This window comes from Nicotiana tabacum, chromosome 2, assembly GCF_000715075.1.
Source record: "Nicotiana tabacum cultivar K326 chromosome 2, ASM71507v2, whole genome shotgun sequence".
In the NCBI taxonomy this organism is placed as follows: Eukaryota; Viridiplantae; Streptophyta; class Magnoliopsida; order Solanales; family Solanaceae; genus Nicotiana; species Nicotiana tabacum.
In genome coordinates, this window is record NC_134081.1 from 64,470,648 (window position 1) to 64,495,719 (window position 25,072).

General features: G+C 35.7%; 1 protein-coding gene across 1 annotated transcript; it reads left to right on the forward strand.

Annotated features, from left to right (window-relative positions):
* The first annotated feature begins 6,583 nt into the window (after positions 1-6,583).
* Positions 6,584-10,511, forward strand: LOC107770174 (uncharacterized). Its single transcript, XM_075229074.1, has 3 exons — positions 6,584-7,624; positions 9,377-9,431; positions 10,286-10,511. Exons 1-2 carry the CDS (start codon positions 6,760-6,762, stop codon positions 9,403-9,405), a joined length of 894 nt encoding a protein of 297 aa, XP_075085175.1. The 5' UTR covers positions 6,584-6,759; the 3' UTR covers positions 9,406-9,431; positions 10,286-10,511.
* The last annotated feature ends 14,561 nt before the right edge of the window (positions 10,512-25,072 follow it).

Sequence of the window (25,072 nt, forward strand, 5' to 3'; positions counted from 1 at the left end):
AAGTAATGAAAACCAATAAGGAAAGAGATAACACGAACAATAACTTCAAACAATGAGCATTTCAAATTCCGAGATCGATAGCTAAAAGTCAACCTACGGTCAAGCTTTTCAACTTTAAATTGCCAAATTTTGGCAAATCAAAACAAATCAACCTACGGACTTCCAAAATAAATTTTGAGTATACGCCCAAGTCCTAAATCACGATACGAAGCTATTGGAGTCATAAAAATACAGTTTCGGGGTCGTTTTTACAAAAGTCAAAGGTTGATCAACATTTTCAAATTTAAACTTCTAAGTCAGGAATCAAGGGTCCAAATCAACCCGAAAGCTTTCCGGAACGAATCTAATCAACCCCGCATGTCATAAAAGCATAAACACACATGTCTGAAGCAATAAAAGGAGAAAAGCGACGCAATTACCCAAAACGACCGATCGGGTCATTACAAGATAAAATTTCCTTCAACCATTTTACTTCACAGATTGTCATTACCAGAGAACGATATCCAGCCTCTACAGATATCGAGAGACGGTATGTTGCTTCTTAGTATTCCAAGATATGGGTAAGTCATCCAACGAGACAAACAAACTTGTGAGCAAGCGTCGAGTCAAGGGACAACTAGCCCAATCAGAGTCACACCACCCATAGAAACGTAGATCACATTTGCTTTTTAATAAAATACCTTGGATTCCCTTTCAAGTAACGAACAACCCGTAAAACTACATCCCAATGCTCTTATTTTGGTTTGCTGCATGAACTGAGATAAAATATGAATATTGTAGGACAATTCTGGACAAGTGAAGCACAGATAAATAAGTCGACCTATCAAACGACGATAGCGCTTAGGGTCATCAAGGGCTCATCCACCTACCAATGCTAGCTGATGATTCTATTCCAAAGGAATTCCCACAGGCTTAGCACCTAATAACCCAACCTCTGAGATAATATCCAAGTCATATTTTCGTTGCCTCAAGAAGATGCCTTCCGAATTTCTGGAGACTTCCACACCCAAAATTATTTCAATCTACCCAAATCCTTCCTATGAAAGCATTTGTCAAGATATATTTTGAACTCGATAGCCTCAGGATCATTTTTAGAGATAATCAGATCATTAACATACACAGGGACTTTTACTCGAACTTCACCCTTTTCAGAGTGAAAAAAGAGTAATCAGGGTATGAATGCTTAAACCTGTAGTCCTCTAAGGCAGCCGACAACTTAGCAAACTAGCAACTCGGCGCTTGCTTTAACCCATAAAGGAACTTTCGAAGTCTGCACACTTTTCATGGACTTGTAACTCGAAATCCAGGAGGCAATTTCATGTACACCTCCTCCTGAAGATCTCCATGCAGGAAGGCATTATGTGCATCCATTTGATGTAACTCCCAATTCTTTGCTACTGCTATCGCAAAAAATGTGCGTACGACCACCATCTTTGCCATTGGGGAAAATGTTTCATTATAGTCGATCCCTATACTTGATGATTCCCAAGAATAACTAGTCTGGCCTTGTATCGCTCAATTATTCCATTAGAGTTGTACTTTATCTCTTAAACCCACCTGCAATCGAGAGCCTTTTTGTTAGGAGGCAGATCCTCTATTACCCATATTCTGTTATTCTTTAGTGCCTATATTTCTATTCTCATTGCTTTTTTCCACTTGCCATCTTATCCAGCCTCAAAAATGAGCATGTTCATGTACTGAAAGCCCTTTGTTGTACAGAGAATTGATCACAATTCACAAATTGTGTTAAAGGATAAGGCCTACCTGAGTGATGTTATGAAGTGGATGAAGGATAAAATCAACTCAATTTATGGACAACATTAGTAACATAATCACGTAATCGGACCAATGTGTGTTTTTGGCGGTGTCTGTATCCCAACTGCTCCTCCTCTATTATTTCATCTTCCTCAATTTAGGCCCCTATCTCCTGGTGAACATTTTCCTCTATCTCGGATTCGTGGTGATCTTCCACTCCAAGCTCGTCTTCACGAGCTTCGATCGATTCACTTCCTCCCCTCGCATCAGACTCCTCATCCTCTCTAGTTCCTCGACATACATTTCTTTATTTTCATCCCTGCTTGTGTTATATGTTTATGAAGCAAAAGGGAATTCAGTCTCATAGAAACCAACATCTCGTGAAATAAGATATGTTTTATCTCTAAATCATACACCTTCTAACCTTTCTTTCCTTAGGGATATCCATGAAGACACACCTACGACTTCTACTCGAAAATTTATCACCCTTCCTCCCTTAGCTTCGAGCATAACATAGCGAGCCAAATACTCGAAGATGTCCATATTCAGGTACTCGACCATATAATAATCATAAGATGTCTTTCCATTCAATATTGAAGATGAATTTCGATTAATCAAGTGACAAGCAGTCAATACACATTTTCCCAAAAATTAATTGGCAAGTTACCTTGAAATCGCAAGGCTCGGGGTACATAAAAAAATATGATGATGCTTCCTTTTCACTCTCCCATTTTGTTGGTGTGTTCCTATATACAAAGTTTGAAAAAAAATCCCACATTCAAAAAAATAATTTCTCATACATGTAAACTCTGTTCATTTATCGCTCCTAAAGGTTTTAACTCGCTTATTGAGTTGTCTATCTATCATAACAAAGAAATTCTTCACAGTTTGCACTACTTCTTTCTTATTAATTAATTAAAAAATCCATACAGCACGCGAGTAATCATCTGCAATGGTCAAAAACTATGATGCACCATAAGACGAAGTTGTTCGATAAGGTCCCCACGAATCACAATTAATCAACTCAAAAATGCTAGAAGCTCTATTATTACGAAAAAAAAATTTGTCTCTTGTTTATTAAGCCCGATGACATACCTCACAAATTTTATCCAAAACATCACTATTTTTTCTGAGATCTACTACATGAATTAATTTGGTCACTTGTAAAGAGGGATGACCCAAACGTCTGTGCCAAAGATCTAGCAAGCCTACACCACCAACCTTTAAAGCACATACCCTCTATTTGTTCTAGAAATAGTAGAGTCGATCGTTTTTCTCACCCGCTCCAATCAGCATCCTCGAGGTGCGATCATGTATAATACATAAAAGTTTATTGAAAAGGACCAAATAATCTGAGTAGTCGATTAATTGAGATACAAAAATTAAATTGCATGTTAAGCCGGGCACATAAAAAATATTTTTAGGACCAAATTTCCTTCAAGTTTATTGAACCCTCGTTGGTTGCTACAACAATACTCCCATCAGGAAAACTCACAGGACATCATGCAATTTTTCACACATTATACAATAATTTTAAACATCTTGTCATATGATTCATCACTCATGTATCGATAATATGAGATACATAATTTTTCTTACTAGTCCTCTTCTCATTCGAACTTATCCGTTGGTTATTCAACATAGCAATCAACGTCGGCCACTGCACATTGCTCAACCTTGGAGGCAAAGCCTTTTCTGCCCCATCATAGCTATGGAGATGCCACCTCCCGTGATCTGTGCAACATTCGCCCGATACGCCGCGACATGTCCGCGACCTCCATTCATTGCACCCCTCTGACGTTGTTATTTTTCTCTACCACGTCCACTTGATTTACCATCACCACGAGGTCTGTCTCCTAACCATTCTGGATATCCAATAAGCTGGAAGCAATTTTCTGAATCATATCCAGTTCGTTTTCAGTAGGAATACGTATTTTTGTCCTTCACTTCATTCTGACCTCTATAGGGGGTGTCCCTTGTACAACAAAAGCCATAACATCGCTATGTTCATCTATCCCTCGAGCCATCTTCTTCACACGTTCGATCTTGTACCAGTTTCAAATAAACTCGATTCAAAGTTGGCAACGGATCTTGAGCGAGCAAGTTCGACCTTGCTGTTCCATACATTATTTTGTCTAATCCCATAAGAAAAAGGTGCACCTTCTCCTCTTTCCTTTTCTTTTACAAGATTGAACCAAGATCGCATGTGCACTTACCACATGCGCAAGTCAGTGTTTGATTAAAATTAGCGAGTCTTCCTAAAGTTTTATTTTATTTTTCATAGTAATTAACTATGGTCATGCACTTTTGTTTGCACTCTGCAAATTCAGCCTTCAACTACTATATCTTGGACCGTTAGAGACCGAGAAATAGTCTTTAATACTACTCCATAAATTTTTAGCTACTTCTATGTGTGGTATAGACGAACGCAAAGTAGGTTCAATAGCATTCTAAATCTAAGAAACTAACAACGAGTTGATGGTGCACCAATCTTCAAGATCTGGAGACTTCTCATCCGGTCTCCTGATTGTTTCGTCAATAAATCCAAATTTCTTCCTCGCCCTCAAGACGGTCCTCATAGACCTTGACCATTCATCATAGTTTTCTCCCTTCAAATCCACATATGTTATTAAAATCTCAGGATTGTCATTAGACGTTATATCGTACTGAGAGATGGTCTTTCGTAGTTTGTTTCGTCACCACCGCTCCCGCCGGTGCGGTGGCGTCTTTTACTAAGTGTAAAAGAGAAAGTCTTGCCTTCTTCTATTGATTAACAAGAATATATATATATATATATATATATATATATATATATATATATATATATATATATATATATATATATATATATATATATATATATAAAGTAAATAGAGACTAGTATAAAAAAACTAGTCCTAACAAAATATGAAAAGAGAAAACTCTCCTAATCCTAAATATGGAAAACATTCACATGTTTCTTTAATAATACGATTGGACAAAATTTAACTTCTAATTAGGTAGAAATGGGACCCAAATAGAGCCTAATAATTTTAGAAGTTTGCTATACGAATTGGGGGATGGGGTTTTTTTTGGGGGGGGGGGGGGGGGGCTGGCACTATTTCCTAATCTCTTCCCTGTCTGCCTTGGAAATTGGAATAGAAGTGAAATGTTACTCGAGTTTTTGATCTTGGCATGCCCCTTGAAAAAAATATTAATTCCTAAAAAAGGTGCTTTGAGTAAATTATATTTAAATTATAAATAGCCGGCGAAACAATTTATGTATAATATATGCATAAGTATGTATAATCAATGTATAATTTATGAATACCAGTTAGAAAAAGTAAACATTAAATCTGACGAGTTATTTGTGTAACAATCCCTAAAATTTATGTATTGTTAACTTGATTATATAAAAGGACACTTATTTTGAACCAAAATAAAAAGGTAAAAAAGTCACTTATTATGAAGTGGAGGGAGTAATTTAGAAAGTTTTATCATCCAAGTGCTAATTCAATGGATGGAACAGATTGTAAGTTATATAAGTAGCTGCATTTTTTCGGTAGCGTTGGTTTCTTCTAAAAGTTTGATATCGGCAACTCAAGAAACGTTAAAAAGCAGTACACTGATATCTAAATTGATCGACTTTTTATAAAGATGAAATTTGAATAGAGCTTCCAACAAACTTTTGATTATGACAGATATTATTCTTTTTATGTTAAATGAATCTGGGACAATGTAATTCATCAGGTACCACAAATTGGGATAGATTATTAGCCATTTTTAAATACCTATTTCTAAGATTATTAGTAATAGATAGTAAGAGTAAGTCAAGGAAACCACAATAGTTACTTTATTTAACTTCATCATCATATCAGAATTATTTATTCTAAAAGTTGCTAACTAACTTTGTTTAGTTATCTGCACTGTAACAGCAACAACAACAATCCAGTATAATTTCACTAGTGAGGTCTGGGAAGGGTAGTGTATACGCAGACCTTACCCCTACTCTGGGTAGAGAGGCTGTTTCCGATAGACTCTCGGCTCCCTCCGTCCAAGAACTCCCCACCTTACTCTTGGGGTGACTCGAACTCACAACCTATTAATTGAAAGTGGAGGGTGCTCACCACTGAAGCAACCCCTAAGAGATCCTAAATAAAGTGGGTAGTGAAAAGCAAGGATGAGGGGGTTTCAAAAAGTTCGGCAACAGTGTAAACAAAAGGATTTAGGGAATATTAAAAAGAAATTTGGATTATATTGAGTACAGGAGATGACAATATGCTGTCATTTTCTCAATCAATAATGACTGGATTCCCCTAATAAATGAATACAATCATTCAGTAATTAATGACTTTTTAGAATCATTTATTAGTAACTTCTCTTTCCTACTAAAACAAGAGAAGATCGTAGGCTTCTTTGCATTTTGCTCACCTAATGTATGTACTATTTTTTTATTTACATCCTATCCTCTTATTTTTTTGTGATTTGCCCCTTAAACTAAATTAGAGTTCATTTTATGAGGAATAAAATAGGAATTACATAATAAGATAGAAAGAAAATGAGAGCGGAGGGATAAGAATATCTGACGATTTGCCTATATATATACGTTCAAATATCATCACTAAGTGTTGACACATAGTTCGTTTCCCCGTCTGGGATGGAGAATTGTTAGATTGAGAGGAAAAGGAACAAAAGAAGGTACAGTTCATTCTATTTTTGTCTTACATTGTTAAAGGAGAGTCTAAAAAATTATCCAATTTAGATATTGCCATTCGAATTTGTAAACCTGTTTAAGAAACTGTGTCTATTAGGACTCCTAGTCCATATACTTGTAGGACTCGAGAGTTTGATTTGTATTGTACTACATTACCTACTTCCCTTACCCTTTGTATTCAATATATATATATATATGAACAGCTCTGCAGAGATGCTTTGTGGCCTTGAAATCACTTCTCTGTTCATGGTATCAGACGTCCAGTACAATCCAACTGTCCTACCACTTTCTTTTACCTCTTTCACGCTACTATGGCTTCCCAGTCGCTTACTCCCCTTTCTTCAGATGTCTCGCTTCCTTTTCCTACAACAACTGTTGCAACTACCCAATCAATATCGGATATTTCGTCATCTGATTCAATTCCCCCTTTGTCTCCATTACAATACTTTTTCCCCCTTCACTCTGTTGCTCCTAGTATTCGACTAGATTCATCTATAGGACAGATTGGTCTGCCTTCTTTCCCATCTATAGGACAGATTGGGTTGGGAAGAGAGTATGACACACTAGTTGGCATCATTACACATTATTCAGGCCAACTATCTCTTGAAGAACTTCGTACCAAACTCTTGCTTCATGATCAACGGTTGCAACGCCTCAAAGAACTAGACCTTGTTGTCTCCCATCAAGCCTTTGCTGCCCAGAATGTATCTCCTAACTCCTCTTTTGTCTCTGGTAATCAATCAATATCTCAAGGGGGTCGTGGCAGAGGTCGGTCTTACTCATCTAGAGGAAGGGGTCGTGGAGGAAGAGGTCGAGGCTTCTTTGGTGGTCGCGGTCAATCAAAACAAGTTTCTTCACCTAATAATTTTTCACGCAACGGTTTTCATGGACAGTCTTCATCAGGTATTGGTAGTAATTCCCATGTTTCCTATCATTCACAATCTACTAGTTCAACATCACCATCTGCAGAAGTCTTAGGAGCACATCCTTCTTCTACCATTTGTCAAATTTGTGGGTCTCCCGGTCACTCTGCATTACAGTGTACCAATCGATTTAATCATGCTTTTGTTGCTAATGATCTTCCTAAGTCTTTTGCTACTATGTCATTTGGTGAAACAAATGATGCTACTTGGTACTTTGACTCTGCTGCGTCCGCTCATATGACCCCATCTGAAGGTAATTTTCTACATAAATCACCTTATACTGGCTCTGATCGTGTGTTGGTCAGAAATGGCACTTTGCTTAATATTAAAAACATTGGATATACTCAGTTACCCTTTGTATCTCGTTCATTACACTTGTGCTCCATATTTCATGTTCCTCGACTTCACCATAATTTAATTTCCGTAAAGAAGTTGTGTAAGGATAACAATTGTGCTGTTAATTTTGATTATTGTTCTGCTTCTGTTAAGGACAAAGCCTCGGGTCAAACTCTCCTGCAAACTTCCAGTAAGGGTGATGTTTATCCGCTAGCATCTTCATTAGTGTCTTCTCATCCTCAAGCATGTATTTTTCTACGTCAGTCTGGAGATATTTGGCATCGTCGTTTAGGTCACAATGGAGCTTATACTTTAGATCGTCTTAGAAAAAATAATTACATTAGTTTGATTAATTGTTATAATAATGATTGTGTCCCTTGTCGATTAGGAAAATCTCAACGTTTACCATTTAGTTTAGTGGATCGCTGTAGTTGTTTTCCATTAGACATTTTTCACTCATGTTTGGCAGTCGCCAATTTTATCAAACTTGGGATTTAAATATTATGTTATTTTTATTTTTGATTTCTCTCGTTTTACATGGTTATACCCTATGAAGAGTAAATCAGAAGTTTTTACACATTTTTGTGCTTTTCAAAAACTAATAGAAAACGTATTTAACTCTAAAATAAAGACTTTTAAAAGTGATGGAGGAGGTGAATTTGATAACAAAGCTATGCTCTCACATTTTTCCAACTCGGGTATTCTCTTTCGTAAGTCGTGTTCAGACTCTCCTCAATAAAATGGGGTTGCTGAACGGAAGCATAGATACATTATTAAAATAGTGCGTACCATTCTTGCAGAGGCTACTTTACCATCTCAATTTTGGGTTGATGCTGCTTATTATGCTGTTTATACAATTAATAGATTGCCAACGCCTAATTTCCAAGGACTCTCTCCTTTTGAAAGGCTTTTTCATAGACCTCCAGACTATAATTTTCTTAGAGTCTTTGGTTGTGAATGCTTCCCTAACCTTTCTACCCGAGCACCTCACAAGCTCACACCCCTTTCTGTTCACTGTATCTTTCTTGGTTATGCATCTAACTCTAAAGGATGTCGTTGTCTAGATCCTAAGCCTGAGTTTGCATTTGCGAACTATTCTTCGCATTTGCGAAGAATTCAGAGGTGTGATGTTTCTCGCATTTGCGATGAAATATTCGCATTTGCGGGCTTCGCCCAGTTCGCAAATGCAACATCTGCAGCTGAACAACTATGACTTAGACGGGATTTTTGATTCATTTCTCAAATTTTCAAAACCTAAAACATTAGAGGCATTTTTTCCAAGACTTCTTCTTCCCCAATTCGTTGGTAAGTGATTCTAACCTATTTTCTTTCAATCTTTCACTACATTTCACAAGTTTTCAACCTAAAATATAAAGTTTTCATGGTGGAAATTGGGAGTTTTTGGGTAGAAATTAGGGATTTGGTAAATTAGGAATTTAGACCTCAAATTGAGGTCGAATTCCAAAATAAATCATATAACCAGGCTCGGAATGAATGTGTAATTGGGTTTTGGTCCGAATTTCGGGTTTGGACCAAGCGGGCCCGAGTGTTGACTTTTGTTGACTTTTTTAATAATTGCCTAAATTGAATTCTTTACAATTATGGGTAATTTCTAAGGCTTAATTTGAATCGTTTGGTTGGTAAATTGCTAGATTTTATTGGTTCGCAGGCTTGTTTAAAAGGAAAAGCCGTGGTTGAGCTTTGAGTTTGGTCTTCGGAGCGAGGTAAATATCATGGTTAACCTTGACTTGAGGGAATAAGACTTATTTGTCTATTTGCTATATGTTTAAATGTTGGGGAACAACGTATATGTGAGGTGACGAGTACTTATGCATTGTAGTCGGGTTAAAGCATGCGGGTGGGGTTTGATTTCTTGCCATTATAGCTTCCTTTGTTCATGTTATCCATGTTTAGACTAGTATTGTTAAATTGATCGTTCTTATCATATTTGTGGATCTTCTGATGATAATTGAGTATTGATTCTGAAGTTGAAGTTGAAGTTGATATTGTGGAACCAAATATTGAAGTAAGGCTTGTACTTGTTATTCTATCTCCCTGTTGTTATTTGTTTATTGCATTATGGTAAGGGAGAGTGTTAATGCACGAAGGGTGATGTCGTGCCATATTGTGAGTGTTAATGCACGAAGGGTGATGCCGTGCCATATTGTGAGTGTTAATGCACGAAGGGTGATGTCGTGCCATGTTATGAGAGTTAATGCACGAAGGGTGTTGTCGTGCCATTTCTATTGATTTTATGGTGAGGTTGAGAGTAAAAGCACGAAGGGTGATGCCGTGCATTTTTTCCTTTACTGTGTTTACTTGTTCTTATTGGTTCATAGTATATTGGCTGTTCAAGTTACATTCTGCTATAGTTCTTTATCTCGTATTTCCCTCAGCATGTCCCCCTTCCCAATAGTACATGTTTAATTGTTGTTTGTACATATACTGTTAAATTACACAGGTTTGTTATGTAGGTGTCTTGTCATAGCCTTGTCACTACTTCGTCGAGGTTAGGCTCGACACTTACTAGTACATGGGGTCAGTTGTACTGATACTACACTCTGCACTTCCTGTGCAGATTTTCGTATTGGTCCCAGCTGATCGAGAGGCGTAGCAACTCGGACTGGTTCATCGGAGACTCAAGGTAGATCTGTTGACGTTCGCAGACCTTGATGTCCCCGTCTATCTTTTCGGTTCTTTTCTTTTACTGTTTCTTTCGTTCAAACAGTTGTATTTCAATCAGACTTTTACTTGTAGTAAATCCTAAAAGTTCGTGAATTGTGATTCCAGATCCGGGTGGTAGTAATTAATGAAGTTTTATATTATTCTGCACTCGTTCTATTTTATTTTAGCTTATTTGTTATTATTTACTGAATTGAATTAGGATTGGCTTAATAATTCTCTAACGTCGGCTTGCCTAGCAAGTGGAATGTTACGGTCCCGACGGTGGAAATTCTGGGTCGTGACATTAAGCTCTTTCGATTACCTATGAGAAGCGTAAAATCAACCCAAATAATATGACACAATGCGAATTGTAGCAACACTCCTCTTTTAATTAAAGTAAAACTACAATTGGCCTTGCAATTCAATTAATAACTCATTCAATGAATTCAGGCAATTAACAGAGAGTAAAAACCCAAAATAATAGTTAAATCACAATATCCGTCAGTAACCCTAAGAAAAATTACTCCATAGTGGCGGATTTACTCATCACAAGAGTATTAGAAGAATAAGAAGACATACGATTCACAAAATCAAACAAACTTTCGTATTGAATGAAGTGATTAGAACTTCTGTTGTTTCCTTGCCTTCTTCTCTCCAAAAGTTGCTCCCAAAATCTCTGATGCCTTGTTTTGAGACGAGCTAGGCTTCATATAGGTCAAAAAGAGTTACCTCCGAATTTACCAAAATAGGCGTGGGTAAAGTTCCCAGAATGGAGCGCATGTCTGGCAGAGTACTGTATCATTTGCGCGCCCTCATGCGCGGCCGCGCATCTGAAATTCGCTCTTGCTCAACTCTTTTCTCCCATTAAGTGCACTACTCGTCCGTTGACCCCCGAGTTACTAGAATTAGCTCCACAACATCTGCATAATTCGGGATCGCTCCTACAAGGCATAAAACACGCAATAAGTACAAAATACTATAAATTATAGCTCAACACAAGTAAAATGCAGTGAATTAGAGTGAAAATAGGCGACTAAATCACGCAATTCTAACCTGCCATCAATATTCATCTTATAAAATTATAATTTAATATATCATAATATTATTTTAATAAATATTAGTTATTATTTTATTATTTAATATAGTGTATAGAAATATAACAAAATTTATACAAAATCAAAGGATACATATTATATAGTAATCAACTTAATTGTTTGATCCTTATTTATATTCTTTATTATTATTATTAAATTAGCAAGTACTTAGACTATACATTTACTAATATGACTTTTTATTAACTTGTCACTTGGCTTAATATTTTGATACTACTTCTCTTTTAATATAATATAGATATATATTTTCTTACTCTGAAAATATTTTTATTTTTTAACTTATGTTATACTGTTCAAAATTCTTCAATTGTCTAAATTTACCAATAATTTTCTTGAGTGTTATTTATTAATTAATTCAAAATATATATTATAAAATTATCTTTATCCTACTCTTTTTGTACATTATTCTTTACTGTAATATTTGATTAGTTTTCTCATTTTGTATTTTACTGAAAATTTAAATAATATAATATTTTATTACTAAATTATAATTTTAATTCATCAAAAGTATAAAGAGATAAGCCTTTATTATTTTTATTAAAAACCTATCAATATTTATAATTATTATTAATTTGTGTTAAATATATATAATACTTATCTTTTGTATAATATCCTAACAGTATCTTTATATGTTTATATTTTTTCAATAGGGTATTATGAGTTCTATTTATTAACTAAAATTTTCTATATGAGAAATTTAATTAATATATACATTTTTACACTATCGCTTGGAATTTTTTCTTTTTTATTCTTCTTCTTTTATGACTCTTTGTTTATTATAATTTTAGTTATGTGTATATGTACGATTTTTGTAAGCACTCCAGGTACAATTCTAAATCCGTTCGAGGACGAACGTTTGTTTAAGAGGTGGTGTTCCTTGCTTATCTAATTGTATTATCCATTACTTAATATTACTAAATTATCATATAAATTTTTAATAAATTATCAGTTTAATATAATACAATGAATATAATTCTGTATTACTCTTGAAATTTAACTTGACTTTATCGTATATGGATTTCTCATAATTATTTTGATATTTAAATTTATCAATAATATATTCGAGTAATATTTATTTACTTAATTTTATCAAATAAATTTAAAGTGTGGATAGAATCACATTATATCTATTCTCCTATTTATACATTAGTTTTTGTTCTACAATATTTTCATTTTTCTAAATGAATAATTTGACAGAATTTTATTATTTTATATATCTCTACATTGAAGTTATTTTTTTTTAATTTTTAAAATAGTTCCCTTAAATATATGGATATTTAATTATTTTTATTCAAATTCAAAAAGAGTAACTAATTATTAACTGACCTAACTAATTTTATCCTAAATTTAGACACTTGTTGAATTTTTATTATGACACTTGCCATCATCACATTGATTTGCTTCTCATATTCTATATAAATAGATTTCAATTCAATAGTCTTATTTTACTTGTAGAACGTTACTTTAATTAATTTAAAACGTATTAGTTTACTTCACGCACTACACAGAAAGCTATAAGTTGATCATTTTAACAATAAGAACAATACATAAAAATTGATACTCTGTTCGTTCTATTTTAATTAATTTTTTAGTTATTTTAGCACATATTAAAGAATTTATCGTTTAACACTAATTAACAATAAAATTAATTATATTAATCTTTACTATCTGTTTAATTTATTCATTAAAAATATAACAGATACTCCAAAAATCTTTAATCAAAGACAACTTCAGAAAAAATAAGTTAATTCTTTTATAATATCTTAAAAAATTAAATATTATGAATCATAAAAAAAATTAAAAATCAATTAAAATGGACGGAGAAAGTACCTCAAAATTATGATTTTTTAAAGCTTTTAAATTATCGAATATGAAAATTTATTCCACGAAATTGGCGTTTAAAGAAAATATTAAACGAACCATATCATCACCTAATAAATAAAACAAATGGCGTGGCGATAAAAATCGGCATTTAAGAAGAGAACATAAAAAAGGATATTTGTTAGAACAGTTGGAAGAGTATTGACACACTTCACATTCTATTACTTGATCTCCAAGCAACCACCACCACACTCAATTAACCCTACCCCCTACCCCACCCCACCCCTCTAACCAATCCCCTTTCTTCCTCCCATAAAAGCATCTGGAAGCTAGTCTGTCTTCTTCTATACCAATACTTTATTCCCACAATTATCCCCCACCGCCTTATCTTATTTACTAATCGACCCCTCCCTTAAACCCCACCTCTCTTCCCTGTATATATAAACCCCTGTCTACTTCCTTTCCACAACTCTCCTTTTCCCATTTTTAATGTGTTTGGTTCACCGGCAACTGACGTCATCTGCCGGAGTAAATATGGTGGAAGGCGGTGCTGGACCGGAGTTTCCGGTGGTGTTTTTTGACGGAGAGAGGGAGATGAATATTGGGAGTATACGTGTCTACCCTATGCTTGAATTCAAGGCGTTTCAGTTGATGCTCAGCCAGAGGATCGGGATTTCTCCGAACCAGATTTCTATTTACTTGTGCGACCGGAAGAGCTCCAAGTTCGAGGACCGCCGGCGAATTCCCATCACCGGTAAGGCGAATTTCGGTTTGATTGCTCTTGAGAAGGATTGTTTCTTCCTCGTGGTTTTAAAGCGGTCCAGGAAGTCGCGAAGCCGGAAGGCGAGGGCGGAGTTCGGCGGCTTTATGACGGAGAATGAATTTCCGGTTTCAACTCCGCCAATTCTTCTCCGGAGAAACCAGCCGGAGACGAATCTCGGTTTCGTGTCACCGTTTTATGATCAAATTTCGCAGGCGGAGTTGGAGAATCTGAATGATCAGTTACAGAGTTTGAAGATTCAGAAGGATAATAATTACGCCATGGGTTTGGCCCAACTGGATCCGAATCTGATGCATATGAGTAACCCGTACCCGAATTCGTTCCCTCCCGAGGATCCAAGATACTTTCCCAATGATGACGAAAACTTCAAGGGAGAAGAAAGCTACTTGCGAGGAATGTAGGGGCAATGATGGAAATGGAAAAAGCTCCACGTTTCATCACTGCGTTAATGACCCGGTGATCGCTGGTGGATTTCGGAGCCGGTTTGGACCTGTTTCGCCGGCTGGTTAATTTTCATTAACTTGGTTTTCAGAATAATCTTAAAAAAATATTATTTTTTTTTTGGAGTGGTTGGAGTTGGGGCTTTTGGGTAAGCCATGGTTAGGATTGTACAAAATTGGGAGCAGAATATGCTGCATTGTGGTAAATGGTAAGGAAAATGTGTCGTATTGTTAGGGAAATGAGAATGAGTAGAAGAAAATAGAAATTACAGGCAAATGATTATGAATGGCCAAGTAAATTTGATTGGACTTTAGAGTGGTCAAACAAGGAGTTTGCCACTAAATAAATTTTTTCTTTTTGTTTTTTCCTTTTAGGGTTATTTCCCTATGCGGTTATTTGGGACTTTTGGTTGAAATTGAAGTCTAAGAATTGTGAATGGCGACTTTCCAACAGTTTTTTTAATTAAAAAGCTGTTGTATGATTCAGTTTGGAGTTGAATCCATAAACAGGTGTGAATTTATTTTGAATTGCAATTGTTACCCAAAAACTGCTTTTTCAGTCTATGTTTTTGCTTATAAAATTAAACTTCAATTTTATGCATCTTAAAGTAGAATGACGAAAGAAATCTAGTTTAAGCCTTTATGCCTATTATGTCAACATCTAATAGAAAGAGATTCATCTTTTAATTGGGATAGGCTTGGCGCATTCTAAATAATTATTCAGGTTGGATTGAGCCTTTTGGTATTTTATGTAAAACTGAACGTTCTGAAAAACCTTCTTAACTCTAATTTTGAGCCAACTTTGTTGCTTATATAAAATCTGAAAAGTTGGTCACCGGCTCACCTTTGTCATTCCGTTTGTATCAAATCATCATTAAATAGTTTACAATTTTTGTTTTGTTAAATCATGTAAAAGTTAAGTTTTATAGCTGTGGTCCTTTTTTCAGCTATATTCCCCACATTTTTTTCTTTACTTGTCTAATTTGTACATTGGAGCAGATTTGTTGGGACCATGGGTTCAAAGAGGAAGATCTCTTCCCCCTTTCATATATTATGATACTAAAGGTGTTAATCGAAACGGGCCGGCCCACTAACAACCCGAACAACCCGATTCGATTCGGTACAGCCTTGGTCAGTCCGATCCGGTAGGGGGTGGGACGGATTGATAAGGGTAGGGGGTTGTTCTGGACGGGGTCGAGCACTTTTAGGCTACGGGTGCCGCGGAAGCTTGCTAGCCCGGTAACCCTTTAACTAGTTTTAACCGGGTTCTAGCCCGGTAGCTGTTAGGAATTGTTTTATAAAAAATATCTGACTGTTGCCAACGGTCAAAAACTGAGATGACCGTCGGCCAACAACTATTTTTTTTGCAAAAAAGGCTATTTCGGCCTACCCCTTAATAAAATAGCTCCCACCCCTAATAATTGATAAATTATATTTTTAACCTTTTAAATATTATAAATAGCCCTCCTCTTCTCACAACTTGCTCTCTTCTTCTACTCTAATTCTCTCTCAATTCCGTTTTGATTATTGTATTGCTTGTTGCTCTCATGTTCTCAATTAATTATTATTTTAAGTTTTATCAATTATTTATGGTGGCCACTACAAAATTACAATTATCTAGTGAAGTGTGGTGTCATCAAATGTCAACTGAAGTATGATATCAAATTTAGTGCGGCATCCTTCTGTCAAGATGACTACTTGTCGCTAATTAATCACTGCTTTATATGCCTATATGGATATTGGACCAACTTAAATCCCTGATAGTGACACTTGCATTTCTGATCTACATAAATATTTACAAGCTTTATATAATTATTATGCTAACATTGTTGATACTTTTTCTGCGGTAGATGCAAATGCTAATATTTCTTCAAGTTCAGTTCTACATCCGCATCCGATGCTACTAAGGATAATGATGGTGTTGAAGATTATTTAATTTGGGCTACAGTAGGGATCATCAACAATCCAGTAGCAGAAATATTGATGAGCTCCAATTCTACTTGCAAAAGGCAACAGAGCCCCGCACAAAGGTATTTCTACCGCTGGCTTGGTGGAAGAACAATTCAAATCAATTTACGTTCTTTCGACCATGGCTCGGAACATACTAAATGTGTCGATTTCAACAGTTTCATCAGAGAGTGCATTTAGCCAAGCAATGCAGCAGCTATGAGATACCCGTCACTCATTGAGTAGCAACAGTTTGAACGTTCTAGTGTGGTTTAGAGATTGGATAAGATCAGAGCGGAGAAATCAATGGCGTAAAGAGGTAGATGAACTGGAGGACCAAGAAATTGAAGATATAATGGTTTATGGTTCCGATTCAAGCAATGCCGAAAACCAAGAACCTCATGTTGACATGGAAGAACTTACAAAACATGCAAGTTCAAAAATAGTAAACTTTTAATTTGCAAGTTCAAAAATAAAAAATTCAAAATAGAACTTGCAAGTTAATGAAATGAAAGCTTTTGAAGTTTTATCCTTACACATTGGTCTTATTAAATAATTAAATATTACCACTTAATTTCAATTTTCAAATTTAACACTTTAAAGTGTAAAGTTTAAAATTAAAAATTTAAAAGTTTAATTTTATGTCTTAAAATACTTATTTTATAATTTTAAAGTTTGTAAACACTAAAGTATCAATTATATCGAATAAGAAAACATAATACATTTTTAAAAAAATCGGACGGGTTCAAACCGGATAGGTTCGAACCTGAACGGGCCCACTTAAACCCGAAATTTTTTAGCCCACTACCAACCTGGAATTCCAGCTCACTAACCAGCCCGTCCCACTATCGAACGAGTTGTTTTTTCTCATGACCAACCGAATTCAGTCCGCCTATGATACTACTATATGATGTAGAGGCCCCAATGTGTCCGTGTCGTCCACAGTGAAGTCTTAATTAGTTAAAAGCTGTACATAAAAGCACATACGGAAGTAAGAGCAAACTTCTTAATAATTTCATTGCAGATGAATCGCTCGTTGCTAAACAAGTATTCCACCCCACCGCAACTTAGCTGCCTTATTTATTTTCCACAATTAATTAAAGGTCAGATAAAAGATAAAGTTCCTAAGTAGTGATATTGTTGAACAAATATTTTTTTTCTTTTATTGAAGTGCACGTACCTATAAGGAATTTCCTTGTTTATATATATTGTTTCATTCGATCTTTTAAGTCTCAACTTCATCTCGATTCTTTGCCTCTCTTTCTTTTGTTTATATATTGTTTCATTCGATCTTTTAAGTCTCAACTTCATCTCGATCCTTTGCCCCTCATTCTTTAGAATAAGGAAAATCATTTTCAAGTTTGAATTTGTTTATTTGAAATCTGGATTCTTCAAAAGGAAATATTTAAGTATTCTACTAGTTATATTTATTGTTCCAATAAAATTACTTGTATGCATATTCTCACCATTTCTTATATGTATGGATCCAATTCATGTATGGGAACGACGTACTTAATCCATTCAGGCATGGATGCTGCTTAACGTTAGTGGGTTTTCTGAACCCAATACTTTTAACGCGGAGCATAATTTCATATATAAATATATAATAAAATTGTAACAATTAGTAAATATGAATCCTTAAGTTTAAATATATAACGGATTAATTAAACTTTTGAAATTTCAATACTAAAAATCTTAAAGGTTGAACCCATGCCCGAATTTATGATGGGTTTCTTTGGTTTCTCTGTGTTATGATGTTTTCTAGTACTTAGTGAATTAGTTTTTCTAACAGCTTGTTTGGATGGTTGTTACCTATTGTATATTGTATCGTATTGTTACTTTAAATATAATGTTTGTTTTGGTTGTTACTTTAATTTTATCGCATCGTATTGTTAAATCCGTCGTTACATAACGACGAAAAATGACATATTATGTAACGACGGATTTGGTGTGGTGACGTCGTTACCTTGCTTTTTCCTCTCATCTTTCCTTTCCTTATTATTAAATAATCGTATTTTATCTTTTACCCTACTTTTTTATATAATAATTCTACCTTGTATCATACTTTTTCTTAGTAATATTGCAAGTTTATTTTTTATATTGTTGGTGCGTGACATCATCAAACGGCGATAAATGATACAATCTATCCAAACATTTTATTCATCAAACAATACAATATAATACGATATATTATGAAACGACATGTAACAATCATCCAAACAAGCTGTAAGCCAAATTCATGAGCAACCTCTTAATTGAACCTCAGACCATTTTTATATTTAGATATCTTATCTTAAAAGTCTGACCTATTGAATAACTAAAGTTGGCAGGTTTGTGCTATTAAACTCTTTATTAATAGCTAGCTAAAAAAAAACATGGAGTTCATATGCAGGTGAAATGATAATGAAAATACAAGACATATCACCAACGCTAAAAAGGACATAAGAGAAAAAGAAAACACACGTTGCACTTCTTCTCCTCACTCACTTTCCTAATTCAAAATATATATCTCAGCATTTTTCTAGATTCAAAATTAATCTTTGCTCACGCATTTTTTCATTTTCAAAATAAATTTGGAAAACGAAAGAAAATAGGCGCAAAGGGTCACTAGAGGCTCATCCGAGATGATCGAAAATTAATTTTTTCGGTGTGCATAATTTCTAATGGTCTTTTGTTGTACGATAATCTAAAGCTATTTAACGCACTCAATTTCGGGTGGGAAACATGCGATCACTCATAATATCAGTAGTAAGGATTTTGTAGTTTCATATTTTACATTTCATGTGTTTAATAGGCCGTGCTAAAAATTAGGTGTGTAAATGCAAAATGGTGCTAAATGTATATAAAGGGTCGTCGATATTTCTGACCATTTATCTAACATAACTTTTAGCCATAGATGGACGTTTGAAAGAATCCAAAAACAAATTTTAGGGGGAAGTGGAAGTGGTTCAGATAGGTGTGATTGCTCACCAAAGGAATTTGCAAGGATTAGTTCGACCCTATCATATGTGATTAATATATGTGGTTTGGTAATGCTTGAAGCAACCCAATTATGGAAAACATTTATTTTCTTCTTATTCTGACTCCCCCCCCCCCCCCCCCGGGAAATCTTCCAGAATTGTGGAAATGTTACAAACTAAGGTAGTCAACACAAATGGTCTAACCACCGGGCATAGAGACAACCAAATAAAAGAGTAAATTATTTAGGATATGTTTGGTACGAAGAAAAATATTTTTCTGAAAACTAAATAATTTTCTTGCTTATTTTTTGGTGTTTGGCAAGTAAATAAAAAATATTATCATGAAATATTATATATAATTTAGGAAAATACTATGAGAAATGAGGAAGATGGTGGGGGCGGGGCGGGGGAGTCGATCTGTCAGGATCATGGTGTCAGGGACTGGGGTCGGGTAAGGATTAGGAGAAAGGGTCGAGGATCAGGCTATCAGCGTCGGGAATCAGGGTAGGGTTCAGGGTCGAGGGTGGGGCTATCGGGGTCAGAATTAGTGTCAGGTCAGACTCGGGCTTGGGGGGTCGGGGTTGACGTTTAGGGTCAGGATAGAGGTTAAGCTCAGGGATTGAGAATTTAGGTCGGGATTAGGGATCGATGGTCGAGGGTCAAGGCAAGGATTAGGATCAAGGACGGAGAATCATGTTCGAGTTGGGGATCAAATTGGGGAAGAGGACGGAATCGAGGTCGGGTTGTGGGCTCGAGTCGAGGTCGAAGTTGGGGGTCAGGCTCAAGCTCGAGAGGTCAGGTTTGGGGGCTCAGGGTCGGGGATCGAAGTCAACTTTCGAGCTAGGGATCATGGGGTCGGGGTCAGGGTCAGGCTTGGGGTTAAGATCGAGGCTGGGGTTCAAGGTAGCAGTCGGGGGCTCGGGATAAAGGTTAAAGTCGAGGGTCGATCTCGAGGTGGGGTCGGGGTGGTTAGTCGGTGTGGAGAGTGGGTGGGCGATTGGAGGCATGATAGTGGTGTGGAGGGTTGAAACCATCCGTTGAGAGTTTTGAATAATACTTTTCTCCTCTTTCCAGGGACGTAAGTTCTTAAGGAAAATATGTTTCAAAATATTTTTGCCAACCGAAATGGGAAAATAGAAAAATATTTTCCTTCGTACCAAACGCACCCTTTAGGAAAAAATACGAATGGTCTCCTGTCTCCTTCATTTTTTGCCTCTTTTCAACAAAACAATGTTGCTTCTTAGAGTTGGTTTTTGCAGTTGTAATCTATTTTTTCTTGCTCCTTGTTTTAAACTCCAATAAGACCTTTTGGTTGAGTAATTTCATTCTTGATCTTCCTATAATCCCTTTGTTTTTTCAGTCCCTGACCTAAGACCAAACTACTTTTTTTTGCTTGATCAAATGACTAATTTAGATTTAAAATTCATATTAGACTTAAATGATGTCTGTCACGATTCAAAATCACCATCAACCATGATGGTGCCTAACTCCACTTGTTAGGCAAGCCAATCATAATATTTGTAGAAACTAATAGTAAGGACATAATAAATAAAACTGAAAGTCGAATAAGCATAGATAATAATGAATCATTACATAAATCCCCAAGAAACTGGTAACACTGAGTCATGAGCTCTACGATACAAATACAAGTATTTTAATATAAAATACTATCTAAAACAACAACAGTAATGAAAGATAGGAAGAGATGCCATAGACTGCGGTCAGGAAACAACTCTACCTCGATCTCAACAGCATAACACAACTCAGTTCACAATGCTCAACTGGGTCCAACTCCTGAATCTACATATAAAGTACAGAGTGTAGTATGAGTACAACTGACCATATACACTCAGTAAGTAGCACGCCTAATATCAGTGAAAACAGTGACGAGTTTGGAAAAGTCGGATGCTCATTTTTAACAACCAACAATAACAATGTCACCATAATAATGGCATATAAGGAAAAACATCTCAAATAATAGCAAGGTTATCTCTAACACAGTAAGAGGAGAAATATGTATGATTATCGTGTGCCTGCACTCACATGGCCTAAAGTAACACGGGTTATCGCCTGACTATGGAGGGGCGGATTCTAGGCCAAGCGGTGATCGGATCAAAAGTCAACGATCAATATCACTCATCCCAATATGGGGTCCTTGACACGAACGTCACCTTTACTATCAATATCAATACGCCTCTATGGCCCAAGATTAGTCATCAATCTGCTCACTATGGCTCTATGGCCCAAAATCAATCATCAATTCTTTTAAGTCTCAATATGCTAACATCTCATAGTGCCATAATCAAAGTACCGCACGGAATATACTAACGTGTCAATACTCAGCTCAAAACCTGTATCACACACAAGGACACTAACAACGTATGAGATAATATATAAAGAGTTCTCAGAGATAGAGATATAACATGCAAATATAATATCATGACTGTAGAATATGATTACGACTAAGGCAAATAGCTCAATATAGCAAAATAGTATCATCATGTATCAAACAGATAAATAAATAAATAAATAAATAACCTAGACATGATTTATAGCATAAAACATATCTCACGTAGTCATACAAGTAGAGAAAATACGGTATCAAGGAGGCGTGATAACAAAATAAGGCAACATCTACTCAGATCATAAATAACCACTGTGCACCTATATGTGCTCGTCAACTCACATATGCATCACCCCTACATATAGCAAACATCATAGACTATGAGGAAATACCCTCAATTAAAGCAGTCACGACCCGAAATTCCACCAAAGGTCGTGATGGCGCCTAACCTGCTCGCTAGGCAAGCCAACACAATAACAATCATAACTCTAAAGCAGATTTATCAAATCTTTAATAATTCCAAAATATAATAAGAAATAGTAATAATCTCAAACTGATCACACAGATAAAATACCTGAGATAAGGTCTACACGACCACAACTGATATAGCCTAAAACCTGGATATAACAACCATCACAAGCATCTAACAAGAGTATGTAAGCAAACAGAATGATACTGCATGTTTGAAAAAGATAGAAATACATGATAGATAGATAAGGAGGGGGACTTTTCATGTGTTGCGAATCGAGCAAGTAGAGTAGCTTACTACGAAGACTCCTCAAAGTCACCTACTGCTTTGAGTGAATGCTACTAACACCGGCCTTACAACCTACACACAAATATGAAGAAGCATAGCATAAGTACAAAATACAGTACTTAGTAAGTATCAAGTTTATCCTCAAAGAAGTAGTGGCGAGGGGTCGACATCGACTCTAACAGTCCAATAATCATATAAAATGTAAATCAAATATGTAATAAAGCATGCTATTATCAAACAAATATGAAATCTCAAACAAAGTTTTTATAGAATTTAGGCATGCTTTCACGGATATCAGAGATCACATAAGATATCAACATTTCAACCCTCGAATAAGACCTAATACATATCAACCAAACTGGAATAAATCCACCGTATGAGCCAAATATGAATAAATATGCCTGATGAGGATCCCACTCTCAATATCTCACAACGCAAATCCATGTTCCTAACATAAGCCACGTGTCCAACAAACAACAAAAGAATCATGGGTGCTACGCTCACCAAGCCCAAAGTAACATGGGTAATCACCAGACTCTGGAGGGACATATTCATATCCAAGCGTTGATCATCAATCAATCGTTGCAGCGTGCAATCCATCCCAATTATAATACCATCAATAATCGAAATCAATATCCGCTCAAGTGCCCGTAGTGCCAATATCATCAATTTTTCTCAATAGAAACTCTCCACTCATGCATATAGAAAGGAAACAATATAATAAAAGGGCACCAGGCGTAACAATATCAAGAATGCGAATAGAAGCTCATATGATTAAGGGTTGGTTATTACTAAACATGTAATTCAATTTATCACAATAGCTCAATAGTTAATTAAGCACGTGTCAGTTCAATCACATTATTTAATATGAGTCATTTAAGCTATAGAAACCATGAATCATGGAGCAAATAAGACAAATGTATAACTACAGATTTATAATAAATCTCAGCATGGCAAAAATAATCCTTTATGCCAAACCAACAAGCCATAACCCTACAAGATCCTAAATAAGAAATATAAATTATTATGTAGTCATAGAATTAATTTGAACATGGATAATAACTTCACATAATCCAAACAAAGCATAATTCAAGTTAACAATACCGGATATAGTCCAAAACCTAGTATGCATGTACGCTCATCACCTCACATATACATGGCTCCCAAATAATGAAACAAGTAGCAATCAAGTCACCTATGAGAGAATTCTCTCTTACAAGGATAGACAAGAGACTAACCTCTGCCCAACAATCTCAAATTAATCAAATATTGCCTAAACGTCCAAACTCAAAACCAAACGAATCTAGTAAAAAATAACTCAATAACATCAAATAAAGCCATAGGAAACATCCCCTCCCCCCCCTCAAAAAAAAATTTTGATATTCATACAAAATTTCAAAAGTCAAAATATGTGGTTATATTTCAAAACTAGGCTCAAATCAACCTTCAAATCTTCAAAATACCACTTCTTAAGTTTTAGACAATCATCTCAAATTTTCCTTTAAAAATCCAAATTTTAGGTGTAGAGATCCATGAAGATTCAAGATATAAAGCCAAATCCTAATGAAAATTACTTACCTCCAATGTAATTGTGAATTTGCTCTTCAAAATCTCCACTTTTCTAAGTCTAGGGTTCAAAATATGAGAGAATGGGAAAAATTCTGAAATTATAACGCTTAATGTTCTACCCAGTTATATATATAGATCACGATCACGTGATCTCCTTCACGATCGCGAAGGCCAAAATCTACCCAGTTGCTACGACCCCTAAGAGAATGCAAAACAAAAATAGTGAAAGTGGAGCATTGGTCTGCCTAGGCTACGCGAATACGAGCCTCGCTCCACAAATGCGAAGGCAATTCCACTGCCAGGCACCACATCAGCGCAATGGGGCTCCCTGCACACGAACTTGATGCTTCAGCTCCTATCTTTTTGCAAAGGCGACACCTCCAACGTGATATGAATAGTAAAAATCCTCATGCCAGCTCCTCCTTATTCGCGATCGCGAGACAAGCTCCGCGATCGTGAAGCACTACTAAACATCAGAAAATCATCAATGCAAAACTAGAGGAAAATGGTCTGAAATCACCCCAAATCACACTCGAGCCCCCTCGGACCCCCTCCAATCATGCCAACAAGTTCCAATACCTTATCCAAATGCTCAAAAAACTATGATTAATATCAAAACTTAGTATTGACAACCAATTTCATCTCATAGTTTCCAAACTTTTCAACTTTGCCAAACTCGTCCAAAACATGTCAAATCATTTTGGATTTCAACCAAACTTCACACACAAGTCCCAAAATAACATAAAAACCCTATCCAATGTCTCGGAATACCAACCGGACCCCAATATTGTAAAAGTCAACTTCCAATCAATACTATGAACTCTCTAAGCCTCCAAATTTCTAACTTTCAGCAAAACAGGCTAGAATCTCCAAGGAACCTCCGATTCCAAATCCGAACATACACTCAAGTCCAAAATCACCATACAAATCAATTGGAATCATCAAATCACTATTTCGAAGTCATATACTC

Bases quoted from the DNA above. Each gene is read 5' to 3' on its own strand.
- LOC107770174 (XM_075229074.1), top strand. From the start codon at position 6,760: ATGGCTTCCCAGTCGCTTACTCCCCTTTCTTCAGATGTCTCGCTTCCT. The intron at 7,625-9,376 runs GTAATTTTCTAC...ATTGGTTCGCAG, and splicing joins TCATATGACCCCATCTGAAG to GCTTGTTTAAAAGGAAAAGC.